This window comes from Brienomyrus brachyistius, unplaced genomic scaffold (genome assembly GCF_023856365.1).
Source record: "Brienomyrus brachyistius isolate T26 unplaced genomic scaffold, BBRACH_0.4 scaffold117, whole genome shotgun sequence".
NCBI lineage: Eukaryota > Metazoa > Chordata > Actinopteri > Osteoglossiformes > Mormyridae > Brienomyrus > Brienomyrus brachyistius.
Window position 1 is genome coordinate 286,317 of NW_026042392.1, and position 15,563 is coordinate 301,879.

General features: G+C 48.2%; 1 protein-coding gene across 1 annotated transcript in view; it reads left to right on the top strand.

Moving 5' to 3' along the window:
- Positions 1-15,563, top strand: part of LOC125727754 (autism susceptibility gene 2 protein-like) — a 77,858-nt gene that overhangs the window by 38,575 nt on the left and 23,720 nt on the right. Inside the window, 1 exon segment of the mRNA XM_049004658.1 lies at positions 9,502-9,531. Within this exon segment, the coding sequence (XP_048860615.1) occupies positions 9,502-9,531 (30 nt within the window).

The window sequence follows — 15,563 nt, forward strand, 5'->3', positions numbered from 1 at the left end:
TGCGTTCTGTTCAGTATGGACGGCCCACTGGTGTCTCTTAATGAACATGCTAAGCTTGCAGCTGTCGAAGGGATATCAAATTTAAGGGCTGATCTGCTGCCCAGAAGAGGCCATAGTGACCCCAGAGGGCCTCCTGTCTGCAGGGACGAGGCTGGTGTCTCTCCCTAGATCCTCTGTCAGCTTGGCTGTCTCCTGTCCTGTGTGGAACTGCCGTTAACTGGGTGCTAAGCTTCATATAACAGCCGGCTCGCCCCAAAATAGTTCTGGGAGAAGAGAGGCCGTCGCACCCACAGAGCTGTCAGATGGGCCTTATTACGATCATAAGCAGCATGCATTTCTTACAGTTAGTTTGCCTTTATGGCATAAAAACTCGCTTTTATCTATCTAAACTCATTTCCCTGCCGTTCAGCCATACCACCCCCATCCATTACACATGGTCGCAGCCCCCCCAGTCTGGTGTGTGATGTAGTCCCCTGTCAGGGTGACTCAGGCACTGTAAAACTCCCCCACAAGAAGGCAAATTGTGTCAGCGTTACATGGTGGAGGGGGGTTACAAATGAATTATTCAGAGCGCCATCAGACACGCTGCCCCCCCCCCCCCAGTGTACAATGTCTTTCCTTCCTAAAATGATATAGCACTGAGGTTTAGCAGAACCTAACCACCCGCTCTCTCTGCAGCTAGATGGCAGGTTGCTACAGGCTGTATTGCCAGCTAATTATAATTTTTTTTTCTTTGCACATTTCGGTGTTGGCCGCCTGCGGTGAGATGGGTGTGTTAGGGAATGTGGTGTATCCATCTGTCAGGCCCCCCCGTGCCGCGCTTATGCCGCATTGGCCCACGCGCCGCTGGGGGATTCTGGGAGTCGTGGGTCGCTGATGGCGGCTTGATCCGAACCCTGCTGAGATACCAGGGGTGAAATGTGATTATTTTTTAAATTAACCTCACCTGAAACCTTCTGCTGCTCTCAGGGCAAAATGCAGGAAATCTGACTGCTCCTGTCCCAGCACCCTGGTAGCAGATAGCGGGCCCTGCATGTTCCTGTGCGCATGTGGGCTGCGCACTCGCATGCATGTATGCAGGGCGCCTTGCGGTGGCCTTCACTGCATCTTTTCGTAAACAACCACGTTTATTAAAGGTCAGGCTTCAAACAGGCCGTTTCCTGCCACTGGTTTCACTGCATCAGATTCTTCAGATACTTCCGATCTGTCAGCTTCAGATTACCGTGCTTGTTGTGTGGGTTCTGGCAGCTACAGTTATCGATGTACAGCCGGAAATGCACATACCTTGTGGTTATGCTGTAACGTGTGTGTGTGTGTGTGTGTGTGTGTGTGTGTGTGTGTGTGTGTGTGTGTGTGTGTGTGTGTGTGTGTGTGTGTGTGTGTGTGTGTGTTTATCCACAAAGGCCAGGGTGCATGGATCAAATGGAGGGGGGGATTTTGGCTTTGCATCCCTCCGCTGCGTGCTGACCTTTCCGACACAGAGGTGTGGAAAAATCATCTCGGCACGCGGCTCACTGCTCTCGCACCTGCCTTCTCTGATTGGCTGTTCACTGACCAAAAGCATGCTGGGTACTCATCCCTCAGATAGACTGTCCTGGCCTGTGATTAGAGGCCACACTTTGGATCGCCATTATAGGTACGGCACTGGCCAGATAAGGACTTCATCTGGGAAGGGAAAAGGGCTCAGGATAAGTGGGAACTTATGTGCTGGAAGGAGATAAGGGCTCTCCGGCCTGAGCAGTTTTTTTTTTTGTGGATGAGGAGGCAGTGCGAGGGGGAGTCAACCCCAGTGCCAGCTTCTCTTCCCCAGCAGGTTTGATCCCAGTGTTTTGGTCTCGATTGGGGCTGAGCATGATTTATTTATTTCTGACTGAAAAGCATAATTCTGCTCTCCTTTAATACCCTATAATTCCTCCTCATTCCTGATTCCTTTGGATCGTCCCCAGCTAAGCTCTTACACTGTCCCTCCCAGCCAAGAACAAAATGGCCGCTTTCATTCCTTTATCGGCGAGTGGGATTGCTCTCGCCTTTCGTACATCTGCGGGGGAGCTCAATCCTGATCCGCTTGCGCTTGGCCCACCTCCCTACCCCCACGTAGTGGCCAAGCCGCTCGCTGTCTGTCTCGTGCCGTGCCTGGCCTTCCCTTCCAGGATAATTAAGACCTCTCTCGTTTTTTTTTTTTTTTTATAAATGATGGCCTCGCATTGTTTGCAAGATCCTTCCTGGGCTGGGCAGGGCTTGGAGGCGCTGGTGTAGCGTGCGCTCGGGGCGGGCCATCTGGGTCTAATTACCATCCGATAAATCGCGGCTCTGCTACCTGTGCCAACTGCTCTCTGCCGATTGGGAACACATGGGTAGCCTGGCTCTGCCAGAATGCCCATCTTTCTGCATGTTTGTCAAGGCTCACACTGATATCTGTGTCACAGCCACAGTGTAAAGCATTCAAATTAATTAGCACGTCTTTTTCTCCCCCTTAAAACTGTCTGCCGAGGTTACATTGTTGTTTTGTCATTCAGGAAGCTGCAGGATTGATGTAGTACTGTATTAGAGTCTAGACAGGATTGGTTATCGGTCTCTCTGTGCCAAAACCATTAAGGATCTCCTCTCTACGTTGGAACAGATGAGGGTTTCTTTGAGTAGAGTTTCAATAGTCGTAGGTGTACGGAATGTCCCCGATGTTTTTTTTAATACCCCATTGGCTGTGGATTAACATGGGCTCTTGTTGGGGGGGGGGGGGGGTCCTTTCATGAGATGGTGTATTTAATAAAATTTTGAGAATTCCGCTTGAAAGCCTCATCAGGTTTAGCCTGAGTGAGGAGGATCACAGAGGCATCGGTGTGATTACTTGGCCGTTACGCCACAAATTGAAAGGCGATATCCCACCTCTTGATAGGAATCAATTAGTCTGTCATGACACAAAGCCAAGGTCGAAGGCCACATTCCACAGGAGAGGCCTCTGTCGCTCATGATCGGTGTCGTAAATCCGGGGAACACGACCCCATAAAGCCGCGTGGACCTTTCAGCTCTGGGAGCGGCTCATCGTAAACCCAGCATTCCCACTAAACCCAGCATTCCCACTCGGGGCGGGATTTTCACACTCCAGAGCTGGGAGTCGGAGTCTTGTGCCGTTTGCTGTGCTGTTTGTTTTCTTTAAGTCTCCTTGGAGGACCTCAGCTCTCCTCACCCATGAAATTCACAAGAAGCTAAGAAGCTCTCATAGAATGAAAGCTGCTGAGGGATTTCAGGCACCGAATTGAAATAAGGGTGCAGAATGGATGGAGGAAGGGGGGGGGGGTGATTGGGAATGTGGAGCGGCGGGTGTGGTCAGCCAGGTGACGGAGCCCGCGTTATGCTGCTCTTTGCGGCATTAGTGAGGGTTCCAGTGCGATGCCGGCTCTGGGCAGGCAAGGGATCGCTGGAACTCAGTGCTTCCCCACAGCCTTGGCCAGAACTGGGCCATGATCACCGCAGGCACTGTCTGTCTTTGGTGCACCCGTTTCTGGCTGTGCCAAATCTCCCCATCGCTTCGCCAATAAAGGAAAATGAAAGACGCACTCTGGATGAAAGGTGGGATTGTTTGCTGCTGAGGAAAATAACTGTGCACATGCCGAATTTACAGTGCGGTCAACGCAGCCAAGCCAAGCGTGGAAATAGCAACAGAGTGTTTGCTAGCAGGAAATGCCAGAGATGGAGGGAAAAATTCCCAAATCTGAAACGTGACGGGTGTACAGAGGAACAGTTTTTTTCCCCCGGTGTGCGCTAGTGAACGATGTGCTTTGTTGTTGGCTCATGAAACACAGACAGGCCACTAAAAAGATAACGTCCAGCTCATTAGCTCTGCTAATGACGGGTTTGGGATTCCGCTGCCGTTCGTAACGTTAAAGCTGCTGCGTGACCCTGCATGTTCACTCCATGCGTGACGAGGAGTGTCCGGGTCTTCTGGAGTGGCTTCCAGCTTCTGTCACTTGACCGACGTGATGTTTGCCAAACAGGCCACCATTACATGATCATGGTTTTGTCGGAGTGAAGGTCAAGTCAAAGGTCGGGTGGAAGATGGTGGATCAGCTGGCACAGTCCATCTCGGCGGGCAGGAAACCTCCGACCCACCCCCCCCCCCCCCCCCCCCCCCCCCCCCCGCCCCCTGGAAGTTTTTTCATTGACCTCCTGCAGCCACAGCGGCTCCAGAACCTGGTCCCTCAGCCAGTCCGCCAATATCCTGCGGAGGGTCACGCTAGCTTCCGACTTCCTGGAGATTCTTCTAAACCCCCCCTCGCCCCCCCAGTGTCTCTTGTGCTGCAGATGTTGGGAGCAGCTGTCAATTGGCTTGCATGCCTGGCCGCCATAATGGTTCCTGTTGATGATTGGGCAAGAACTTGGAGGAATGGTGACACTGGTCAGGTCCTGTCCGTTCATCTCTCCTGATTCTGATTCCTCCGTTTGCCTGCTATTTTAGTACCAGGTTCTCTGCAAATTGGCCTTTAATTTGCTTTTACTTTATTTTGGAACAATACTGAACAGTAGAAGACCATCATATCATATATATATTTGGGGCTTAAGTCTTCGCAGCCCAGTCTCCCTTTGGACTGCATTGGCAAGGGGCTCAGATCTTAGTGCTGGTATAAATGTGGGTAATAGCTCCCATGCCTCTTCCTGGAAGAAGAAAATGAGAAGCGGCTGCGTCCCACATCACCAAGGAGAACCTCCAGATGGATGTGCATCTGCCTGATTGCCCTGGGTGGAGCGAGGCGGAAGAGAGGGTCTCATGTTTTTAGGATGCAGTTGACCTGCTCAGTGTGAGGTCAGGCTGGTGTCTATAACAATGCTGTTTGGGATTGCGGCAGCCTCTGTGATCTGACGCTGACTTGGCTGGCTCCCCCCCCCACTCCCCCCACCTCGCCTTGCCAGTGTGTCCAGATCCAAAATTTGGAGAAGTTTCTCGTTCCTGCCGCAGCAAGCTTCGCTTTCAGCCCTGGGATTTGCAGATGGTCCGCGCTGATGTTGCTGCTGGTGTATGTAACCACGCATTCTACGATGAATGAGAAATTAACCTTTACTCTTACGTACATTATTCATGGGAGTAATTTCTCCTGAATTGAATTAATTTAGGGTGAAGATGTACTCGGTCTGATGATATCAGTCACCGAAATAGTGGGTTCTTTTTTTATCCTGATCTTTGAGTAACGGACGATAGACGGACTGGCCATGTATGCATGGATATGTCGAGTATCCACTGAACGTCTGTGTTGCGGTTGGTGGTCCCAGTTTGATGGATAGTCCAGAGTGTGTCTTTGTCTTTTAGGAGTTGGTCACGTTTTCTGCACCCCCCCCCCTTATTACATTCTCACAGTTGTCTCCCTGACAGCTGTCTCTCATATGATGGACCTCCCAATAGTTTCTCACAATAACGGGCTGCTCGAGCCTAATTGCTGGTTAATTGGGTAATTTGTCTCCCTCTTTCCTCATGTCCCGTAATTATTGTCCCATGAAAATGATTGAATAATGAATGTAAAACAGCATGGCTTTTTGGGACCATGAGTCCATGGTATCTGCCCACCCCCCGCAAAAAAAAAAAAAAAACCCTCAAACCCCAAACAGTGCTGAACTTTTGAATATTGTATTGCTGTTAAGGAAAGAATTCATGAAATGGTTTGCTTTCGCTCAACTGAAACCATTGGTTATTTTATGAACAGGTTCCTTGGAAATTAATTAGTGCGGGGTTGTCTCATATTGCCCTATGTATTATGCATAAATGTCAGTTTTTTTTGAGAGAGAGAAAATTAAATTTGAATATTATTTCAACGAAAGTCTTCACGGCTGTGCCTCTGATTTAAGGCCTGGCATGAGAGTGATGTTCCTCCCAGCCGCACCCGGTACAATCAGCCTTAATCTTCAGCAGCAGTTTACTAGAAAGTGCTCGATAAAGATGAAATCCTTGTTCCTCTCTGCCTTGCTTGTGCTAATCAATCCATTTATTTTGGACGCTTGCATCACCCCCCCTTTCCCCCCCCCCCCATTCGTTTTATCCCGATGGCTAAGAAACAGTTAGTGATTTGCGCAAAACACAGGGCGTTTGTTGCCGTGGAAACCCATCACAGCCCCCACCCCTGCCCTCATTCCGCTACAGACTGTGGAGCTCCGCTGTTTCCTTCACCCGCGGGCCTGGCCCTGGATGGCTGCACATGCCCCGGCCCCCCCAGGAGAAAGTCCGACTTTCTCAGTTAAAATAGACCTTCCGCTCACTCCAGCTTCGCTCTGGCTCCAAGTGGGCCAGCTCCCCGCCTTCCAGAACCTGCTCCCTTCACACTGCCCCCGGCGTGACTTTGGACACAGCGTGGTGCCCGCTCACTCATGCCGCCCCCTGGGTCTGCGTGCCGCGCCATTCAGCTGTGCGGCTCCTGCTCGCCGCGTACAGGCTCCCGCCGCGGCCTCTTGCTTCCCCTCCATGGTAAGAGCATCAGAGCCAGAGCAGGACGTGGCTTTGCGAGCTGCCTGACGGGAGGCTGCACTGGGTCTCCCCGCTTTAGGTGCATTAAGATTGGGCTTTGTCCCCCGATTAAGCAAAGCTGTGGTGCAATTAAGTGGCCTGTACACACACACACACACACACACACACACACACACGTTTCTATCCACATCTTTGTGGAGACCATTCATCCATTCTATGGGCATGACGGTAATCCCAGCACTGACACCCTTACACCTATCCAGCCCTGACCATAAGTAAGCAAACGCAATGCGAGACTTTTGGCTGTCGCGGTCACAGATTTTTATAAAATTGAGTTTCCCTTGTGGGCACTAAAAATACGGTCACCTCATCGTCAAAATAACAAATTGTTATCCCATTGTGGGGGCTGTTCGATCCCCACAATGTAATCTGTACATGACACACACACACGGGTTTAAGTGTGGTTCCCGGAAAGCCGTTTGGCTAATTGGTTGAAGCTCGTTAGGTGTCTGCGTGACCGTTGATGCCTGTTCCAATCAGTCCGCAGCTACCGTTTGGCTCTTTGAAACTTCTTGCTGGTGACTCAAGTCTGCTGTTTATTAAACTGCTGTCTGTGTTTGTCTGTGAGCGCCATGTTCCAGGGGGACGCGAGGATTTTCAAGAAATGCTTTGTCTGGGAGGTTCTGCTTGTGGCTGAGGAAGAAGCATCAGTTCTGCGATCACGATCTGAAGGAGCCCGAGGGGCGGTGCTGGGGGGGGGGGGTGTCACCGCAGTCAAAGCACCTCGGAATGTGTGCAGTCTCTCGATCTGCCGTATTTAAGGAGCTCAGGGGTAAAGGCAGCAACCTTTGCTGTCTATTACCCACAAGGCCTGTGGTTCGCTTACGCAACTGAACCTTTCGCTATACAGAAGTGTTATGCCACATCTTTCCGATACGCATATTAATCAGACTGCTTTTCGTGTGATTTATTTCTCTCGTTAGACTTGTTTTCTTTGGAGGTTTTTCATATTTGCTTGGCAATTCCCTCAACCCCCCCCTCCCCCCAGCTATCCAGATTGGGTGTTTTTTTTTTTCCCCTGCTTGTTGGAGGTGGTGGGTTGTGGTTGGTTTGTCACCTGCACTGCTGTTGGGCCCAACCGTGAGTCACCGCTGCTGCTGGAGGCCTGTAGTCATGTGACTCCCGAAAAGTGGGGCTGTCCTTGCCAAGAGGCCCCTTAGATGTAGAGCGGACGAGTCTCCGTATAGCTGCCTAATTCCTTTAGTGATCCTTTTGGCTGCTCTATCGCCCGTCAGGGACCCTCGTAGTATTTCACATGTCTCCTTAGAGGCCTCTTCAGAGAGTTATTTCATTTTCAATAAGGGGTGGAAAAATTATAACTCAAGTATGGCCCAGCGCAACAAGGGCAGCTGGGTAACTTACCGGTGAACTCATTAACATGTAATTAAAGCCCTTTGGGACCTGGGTTCTGGGGACAACCGAACATTAGCACAGAATTAGTAGTGACTGAACCCCTGGGGGTGCAGAGGAACAGGGGTAAGAACAGCCAGAAAAGTGTCAGACAGTAACAGCAAGAAGAAATGTAAATTTCATGCCCTGTTATTCTTTATAAATGGTGGTTTCATCGTCACTGTCAAACGCTTGAAATTGGCCCGGGGATTTAATTTTGGGCCGACATTTTTATTATACGATTCTGGACTTAACGGAAGGCCTGTACCGGCAGATGCTTTGGAAATGTTGCCTCAGTGGCTTCGGAGCAGGAGACCGGCTGGAAATTAGAAGGTAATGGCTCCCTTTGTTTCGTAATTGCCATGCCTTTGAGGTCTTGGTGTGCATTTGAGTCGCTGTAGGAACTGTTGTGCCGACATTGAGTTTACTGAGAGATGTGCGTGTGCGTGTGTGTGTGTGTGTCTGGCCTGCTTTAAAGTTGTCTGTAAATGTCATTAAAGGTGACAGATTTGAGTCGTTAATTTAAAAAAATAAACTAAAATTGATAAAAAATTGACAGTGTGGGTAGGGGAAGGTGGTGTTCTTAGTCATTTGGCTAAAAACGTGCATTCGTTCGCTGGAAGCGGAAGGCGTGCAGGGCCCGGGAGTGCACCTCGCCGTCGCAGGCCTGAGACGTGCGGTTTGGGCTTCCTGTGCGAGGGCGTGATGAGCCAGTTAGTATGGATTCACAATGCGAGGTGCGAAATGCTCCCTCCCACCTCCCCTGAAATCTCTGGTTTTGCCGCAGTGGTGTCGCCGGGCCTCTTATCTTGCCGTGGTTTTGGCACCTTGCCAAAAGGTTTCGAAAGGCGGTGCCTTTGGCAGGGCCTGCTGGGCCTGCTGCCTTCCCCCCGCCTTGCCGGTCCCATCCTGGTTTAGGTGTTGGTTACTTTCAGGCTTCTGCTCATGAACGTCTGTATTTAGCGCTCGATCCTTGAAAGCTCATGTGCGGTCGCCTCCCAGCCGAGGACATCTGCCCCCATAGCAGGGGCAGCTGGGCATTTAGCATAGGGCTTTCCCAGAATGCATTTGTACTTTTCTGTCCTGAAAAGTTGTCAGTCCTGATATGGCCCTGCTGAGTTCTTCCCAGCAGGTCTGTGTGTGTGTGTGTGTGTGTGTGTGTGTGTGTGTGTGTGTGTGTGTTCACCCATCACCATTGGTGTGGCGACATCTCCTTGCCAGAAGGATGATGGAGTGATGATCTGTTCGTCTGTGTGGGCCGGATGTGTCCGTTGCCTGGTACCAGCTGACAATGTGTGCGCTGTTCACAGCGCATGCAAACGGCAGCTCTGCCAGAGTGATGGATCGTCCGGGATCTTAAACCGGGTCGGTTCTGTGCCGTCCCAGAGCTGCACATCTCACACGCGGTGGCCTGAATCTGAATATGTATCATTCCACAGCTGTTTATGATATCTTCACACTTACTCACTAATTTCACGGAAGAATTACAAATTTAAGGTTTTTAAAGCACAGATCATGCTGATGTCGTCCACCGTTGCAGAATGTGATAAAGGTTGGTTGTGTAAAGGGCTGAATATTCATGCCTCTTTCTTTCCTCCTCTTTACAGTGTGACAGCGAGAGTGACATCGATGACAAGGTAATAAGATCGTGATTCTTGTTCCTTTGTCTTTAATGTCTGTGTGGGGGAGAGCTCAGGGTTCAAAAGAAGCCATTGTGCTGAAATCAGGAAATGTTTGTGAGGTTAATGGCAATGGTGCATACAGGTTAGAATCCTTTTAAGTTGTAAATCTATTTAGTCTGTCAATATAAAGATGTGTTGTACAGAAAAAGCAAGTTTTGTAAGTGGACATTTAAAGGATCAGTTCACCACAAAATAATAATAAAAAAAAAACATTTTTCAAATTTGCTATTTTTGTTATTTATCCATCTAGATCAGTGGTTCTCAAACTCGGTCCTCGGGCCCCACTGCCCTGCTTGTTTCCCAGCTATCCCTGCCCCACACACTGCTGATTACATGGATCAGGTGTGTTCAGTCAATCAGAAGCTGAAAGACAGCTGGGACTTGTGTGTGGGGCAGGGATGGCAGGAAAACAAGCAGGGCAGTGGGGCCCGAGGACCGACTTTGAGAACCACTGATCTTGATTATTGGGGTGAACGTTGCCTAGTTTTGGAGACATTGGCTATAGATATATTAATCTTTTCTTGAATATAAAGGGACGGGTTGGAATTTTCTATGGTGATTAAAGCACCGAAAAAAACACATTTGACAGCAAAGTTTCTTAACAGAAATTATGACCCAGTTACTCAAAATAAGCAGTTAAATGCAGGAACTATTTTCTTTATACCAAACTCCACACAGCAGTTGTGTCGCTGAGCAGGACGCGACGCCGCTCGTGCTCCTGACCAAGTGACCGGATGTAAACATCAATGGCGACCTCCTCGGCTGAGCCCCAACGTTAACTGGCTCAGTGATGCAGTTAGCATCAGCTACCAACAATAACAAAAAAACAACCAGACTGTCTAAGTTAAGGGCAATAATAGCTGGATACTACAAGCTCACCTAGCACCAAAGTGCTAGCATTGATGCCTACAGCCAATCGCGTTTCAGGAGCATGAGCGCCCTGGAACTAGGGTTGGGCAGATAATCAATATTATTGATAAATATGATTTTTTTTTTTCTTATCTATTTTTTCCACGTATATCAGTATATATCAGTGGAAAGAGTTTTCATTGTCAGTTGCAACTAATTAAATTTTCACCGGGTCAAACTGTGTTATTGGATTAATGAACAACCACATGAAAAATCCTTTTTTTGTTCCTGCAGCTCTATAATAAGCACAGCCCGGCTAAAAGGCCGCAAACTTCGCATGCCCATTACACGCACAGCTAAACCCCAGCGAAGTAAACGCGCTTGTGTCTCTCACTAAAAATGTGCAATGAAGCATAGCTTCCTATCTTTCTTTGTAATTATGATGATTATTGTTAACCATAATTTGGGCATCATTTACTTTTGTCATACAATAATGACCACCGCCGGTATCCTGTTTACATGGGTAATATTCTCTGCTCCTGTTTCAGCAGGGGAAAATTAAAGGTGAAACGGTGCTTCAGTTCATTCTTGCATAGTTTTTGCCTTTTCTGTCTTGTTGTAAACACATTGGAAATTACAGGCTATGCTGCACTACCGGCGTTATCCTCTATGCAGTGATACGATTGGTGCGTGGCGTTAGTTAAAAAGAAAATAGTTCCTACATGAAACTGCTCGCTACAAGGTCTGTGGATTATCTTGGGTTAGGGGCTGTTCGATTTCAAGTGTTTTGGAGTTGACTCAGATTCCGATTCCAAAAGTTGGGAATTGATGGAGTCAGTCACTAGAGTTGATTTCAGACACCAATTTTCCAGATTCTCAATTACAAAGACTTAATAATATGTGGGGAAAACGTTTTTGTACGAAGAGCAAGAGAGAGTAGTATGGACAACAATGGGTACTCGCCAGTGGATTTTATTAATTTAATCTTTTATTGGCAAGTATTCCTTTTATAATTAATATACATAACAGTATACCTCATCATTTGTGTCTTGTTTGCACACTTTGTACGAAAATAAAGTTTTTACAAAACTCCCACAACAAAAAACATTCCTTTATGTTTTCATGTTTTAAATGAAAATAACTGTCGGTGCCATCGTTATATCTCAGGTCTCAAAATTACTCTCTTTGATGTTCATTTAATTGAAATATTCATAGAAAAATGCAGGCTTATTTAGTGACACACAGTAAAATGGAGAGCTGACTAATTTAGCTGGTTAATGACTAAACCTGCACCTGACTTTCCTTTGTACTTTTGACATACACTGAGGTAAATAACAAGCAAGAACTGATGGCTCTGATTGGGTGTAAATAATCCAATTCAGTGAGTGTGACAAAGTGACAGCACCATGGCGACCAATCATCGACATCATTAGTGACAGAATTTTTTTTTTGACAGTACTTTGGAGTCAACTCTCGATTCCTATCTGACTGAATTCCAGCCATACTTGAATAACCGGGTCATGATTTATGATGAGACATTGCTGTTGAATTTTTCGAATCCGTTTTCCTGGTGCTTTAATCACCACCGAAGAGTGCCATTCAATCACATTATATTTGAGAGAAGGCTCACATTTCTACAGCCAATATCTCCAAAACCAGGCAAGTCTCACAACAGTCTAGATGGATAAATAGCACTACAGCATATCTGAAAAACGTTTTTGATTTTAGGGTGAACTGCCCAATTAAAAGCTGCACCTGAAATGAAACCCCTTTTGTCTGGTTCCGTTTACAAAAAAGTTTGTTTACGTGCAGGAAGTCAGACCTGAGGTTGTTTAAAAAAAAAGGCCGAAATTGCTGTTTGAATTTGTTGTATATTAAACCTGACAGTGTGCAACTGTGGGGGGGGGGGTGGCTATTGGGGGAGAGCTAACAAAATGGTTTGTAAGCCACAAGAAGTCATGATGTTTTTACGTTGTTTCGTTTGCGTTTGTTTTTTTTTGTGGCCTCTGTCCATGTGTAAAACGAAGAAAAACCACACATTGGGTTTTATGCTTCCTGTGAAGCGCTTTTTGCCATCGGCGATTATGATTCGTAGCGATGCATGTATGTGGCTTTCTGTCAGAGCAGGTGTCATGGTGGGAGGGGGGAGCACCTTTGTGTGTGAGCTTCGCCGGCTCAATATATACAGCAGCACTATTTGAAATGAAGAAGCTATTTTTTGCTTTGCAGCCAAGGACACACACAGACCGAGTGGCAAATACAGATTGTGTTGTCTCCCCTACTTAATTGTGACCCCCCTCCCCATTCCACCAAAGCCAGGCACCATCTCTTCTTCTTCCTCTGCCCTCCAATTTCCCATGAGGCACCAGGCCTTTCTGTGTCACATTCGTAGGAAGGGGGGACGGCTTGTGAGATTTAAATTCTTCATTAGCGTGAGCTCAGCCAAGGGGAAGCAGGCCAACCCAGCTGTGAGCTCCTCACGGTGACGTTCCTGAGCCCCATCCTAATTTGTCTTACTGGGAAAATAAAGCCGTATTAATAGAAAAGCATCGGCCATAATTAGTTAATGATATGGTGTCATTTGTCTCCGTTTCCTCGCTTGCACTTGCCCTGTTTATACATCCCGTTGGCAAACTGACGGGCAGCACGTGGTCCCCGGATTGCCCGCTGCTGGAGGGGCCCGTAATTATGGGTTGCTCGTTGCTATGACGAGGTGGGACCCAGGGCGCCCTCGCTCCAAGTGTGGCAGATAAAGCTATAGCCTTCCGTCGGATTTTAGTTTTGGCGTAAATTGCAATCCCACAATGCACAGCGCAACCTACAGTGTTTTGTTTCTCTTTGGTAATGTGGAATCTGGAAGCCCAGTAAATGTCCAGATGTCCTATCTGGGGCTCCAGCTAATTGGCGTGCAGCAAAAAAAAAAAAAAACTAAAAGTGTGGCTTGTTAATGTAGTTTAGGTGGGGTGGGGGTTGGGGGGGGGTTAAGCATAAAAACCCTAAACCAATGACATGTGGTCACACTTTAATTTTTTTTTCTTTTTTAGTCCCCCTAATTATCAAATTTTTCCCAATTACCAACTTCAAATAACTGAGGTGTCTGACCAAATCGAAATGGAATATTCCCATATGTATGTTTATGATTATATATATTTTACTGTGTATGTGTGTAAACATTATACACACACTGATACAAATTATAGAAAAGGCATAAGAACGTGTGCATTTTGTGTGTTGGGGGGGTGGAGACTGAATAATCTGGGTAGGGTGGAATTTTACAGGACAACGAGACCTGTGGGGATGGACAATGTTTCTGATTGGACCGTGATCCCTATCATAGCCAATCCGATCTCCATAAATGTGGGACTTCAGTGATGCGTACGCCTGTCCTCTAATCAGCTCAAAGCTGGATTATCAGTGAAAGCACAGGTGCAAGTGTGTGATGCCTATCACACATGTGGAAATCTATATGCACACCTCAGGGATAATCTGTGCTGACATTTGCTTTTGGAAATTGTGCTGGGAGATTTATATTATTTTTAATAAGTTCCCAAAAAAGCTCTACTGGGAACAATGGAAGTGGAATCCCACATAGCTCTTTAGCATTGCTGGATTTTGCTAGAAGGTGCTGGAAACCTCCTGTGTTGATTGTAGAAGCGTTTGATATTGAGCTGCGGCTTGGTGGTAAGTTTTATTTTACGATTATTTATTTTTTTTAAGTTATCAGAGCCTGGAATCTGGCGAAAATGCGGCCGATCCACATCTGTTAAGACAGCCTGATGTGCTGCCGTGCAGCTCAGACACGGGCAAAGCCAACAGCCAGGAGCAAAGCTCCGGGAGTGACGGTGCGGGTGGGAGTGGGGGGGTCAGGGGCCCGGGTACGTGGGGGTGGCCTGATGGGTGAACAGCTACTGATAGGAATTATCAACAAGAAAAAGGATCAATGAAGGAAGCAGTGGCCTTGGATCACATGCCTGCACCCCCCACCACACCCACACCCCTGTTTGTGGTTGGCGGAGGGGGAAGGGAGTGAGGCCTTTGATCCACAGGGAACATATGAAGACCTGCAGCACATCTGTGCAGAGAAAATAAACAGTAAACTGTTGCGGAGCATCTTAATGGCAGCGGTATTAGGAGCCGAAAAGGGGCTTTTTTATCCTGCACACGTTTCCATTTTTATTGGAATAACGAGGACTGGGGAGGCGGGGCCTCTGCGCGAAGTCTAGACATGACTCTTCCTTCCTGCTACACAACGTCCATTCCTTATTAGCAGTACCTCGGTGCAAATTGTTCAGTGGTCTTTATCACCAGTACTGTGCCTGTGCCTGCTTGACTGCTCGGAACTGGTCGTTGCCTCATTTGGAAACTAGCACCCCCTAGAGGCTGGGGTGTGCCGCTGCATTTATTTCCTCTGCAGGTGTCTGAGCAGCATGTATAGAAGCCTGCATGTTCTCAGCCTGCTGTAATCATGGCAACCGAGAGTCATTTTCTCTCCTAGCTGGACGCAGCCAGAGCTCTGTGCCGCAGTCTCATTATTCCTGCACTATAGGCACAAGGTGCCTGTTTTTCTTTTCTTTTTTTTAACAGGGTATTTATATCGCTGTCGCCGTGGCGCCCCACGTCTAACCCTGCTCGTGCGAGCTTCTGAAAGCTTCGCCGGACTCTCAGCGCTGGCGCTCATTTACAGGCCACTTTGTGTGAGCTGTCTGTGCCTCCTAAAGAGCCCTGCCAATTGTCCGTCTGTCTGCGGCCGGGGGCTCGTTAATGAGCACGCGGGCACCCGGGGGTTAGCGACAGGATGCTAAAGAATCCCAGTGGGAGCCCCTCGAACAGTACTCGCCTTGTATGTCCGCAGTAATGATGCCCCCCCCCCCCCCCCGATTTTCCTCGCTCATCTCCCTGTCCACTGCTGCTGGCTCCAGTCGCACGTGGGGGGAGTCGTTTCAGAATCGGTTTAATCTACCGTGAAAAGACCCAGCTCTTGTGTCAAAGGGAAGTAATTTCAGGGGCCGACTTCAGTCGTCTTGGCCCAGGTGCTGTCTCGGGGTGGGGGGCGTCATCTTACCCCAGGCTCTTGGACACCCTGCTGGTCCCAGAACGGGTCCGTCTCCTATTTCACCACCCTCCTGCTCACTCCCCAT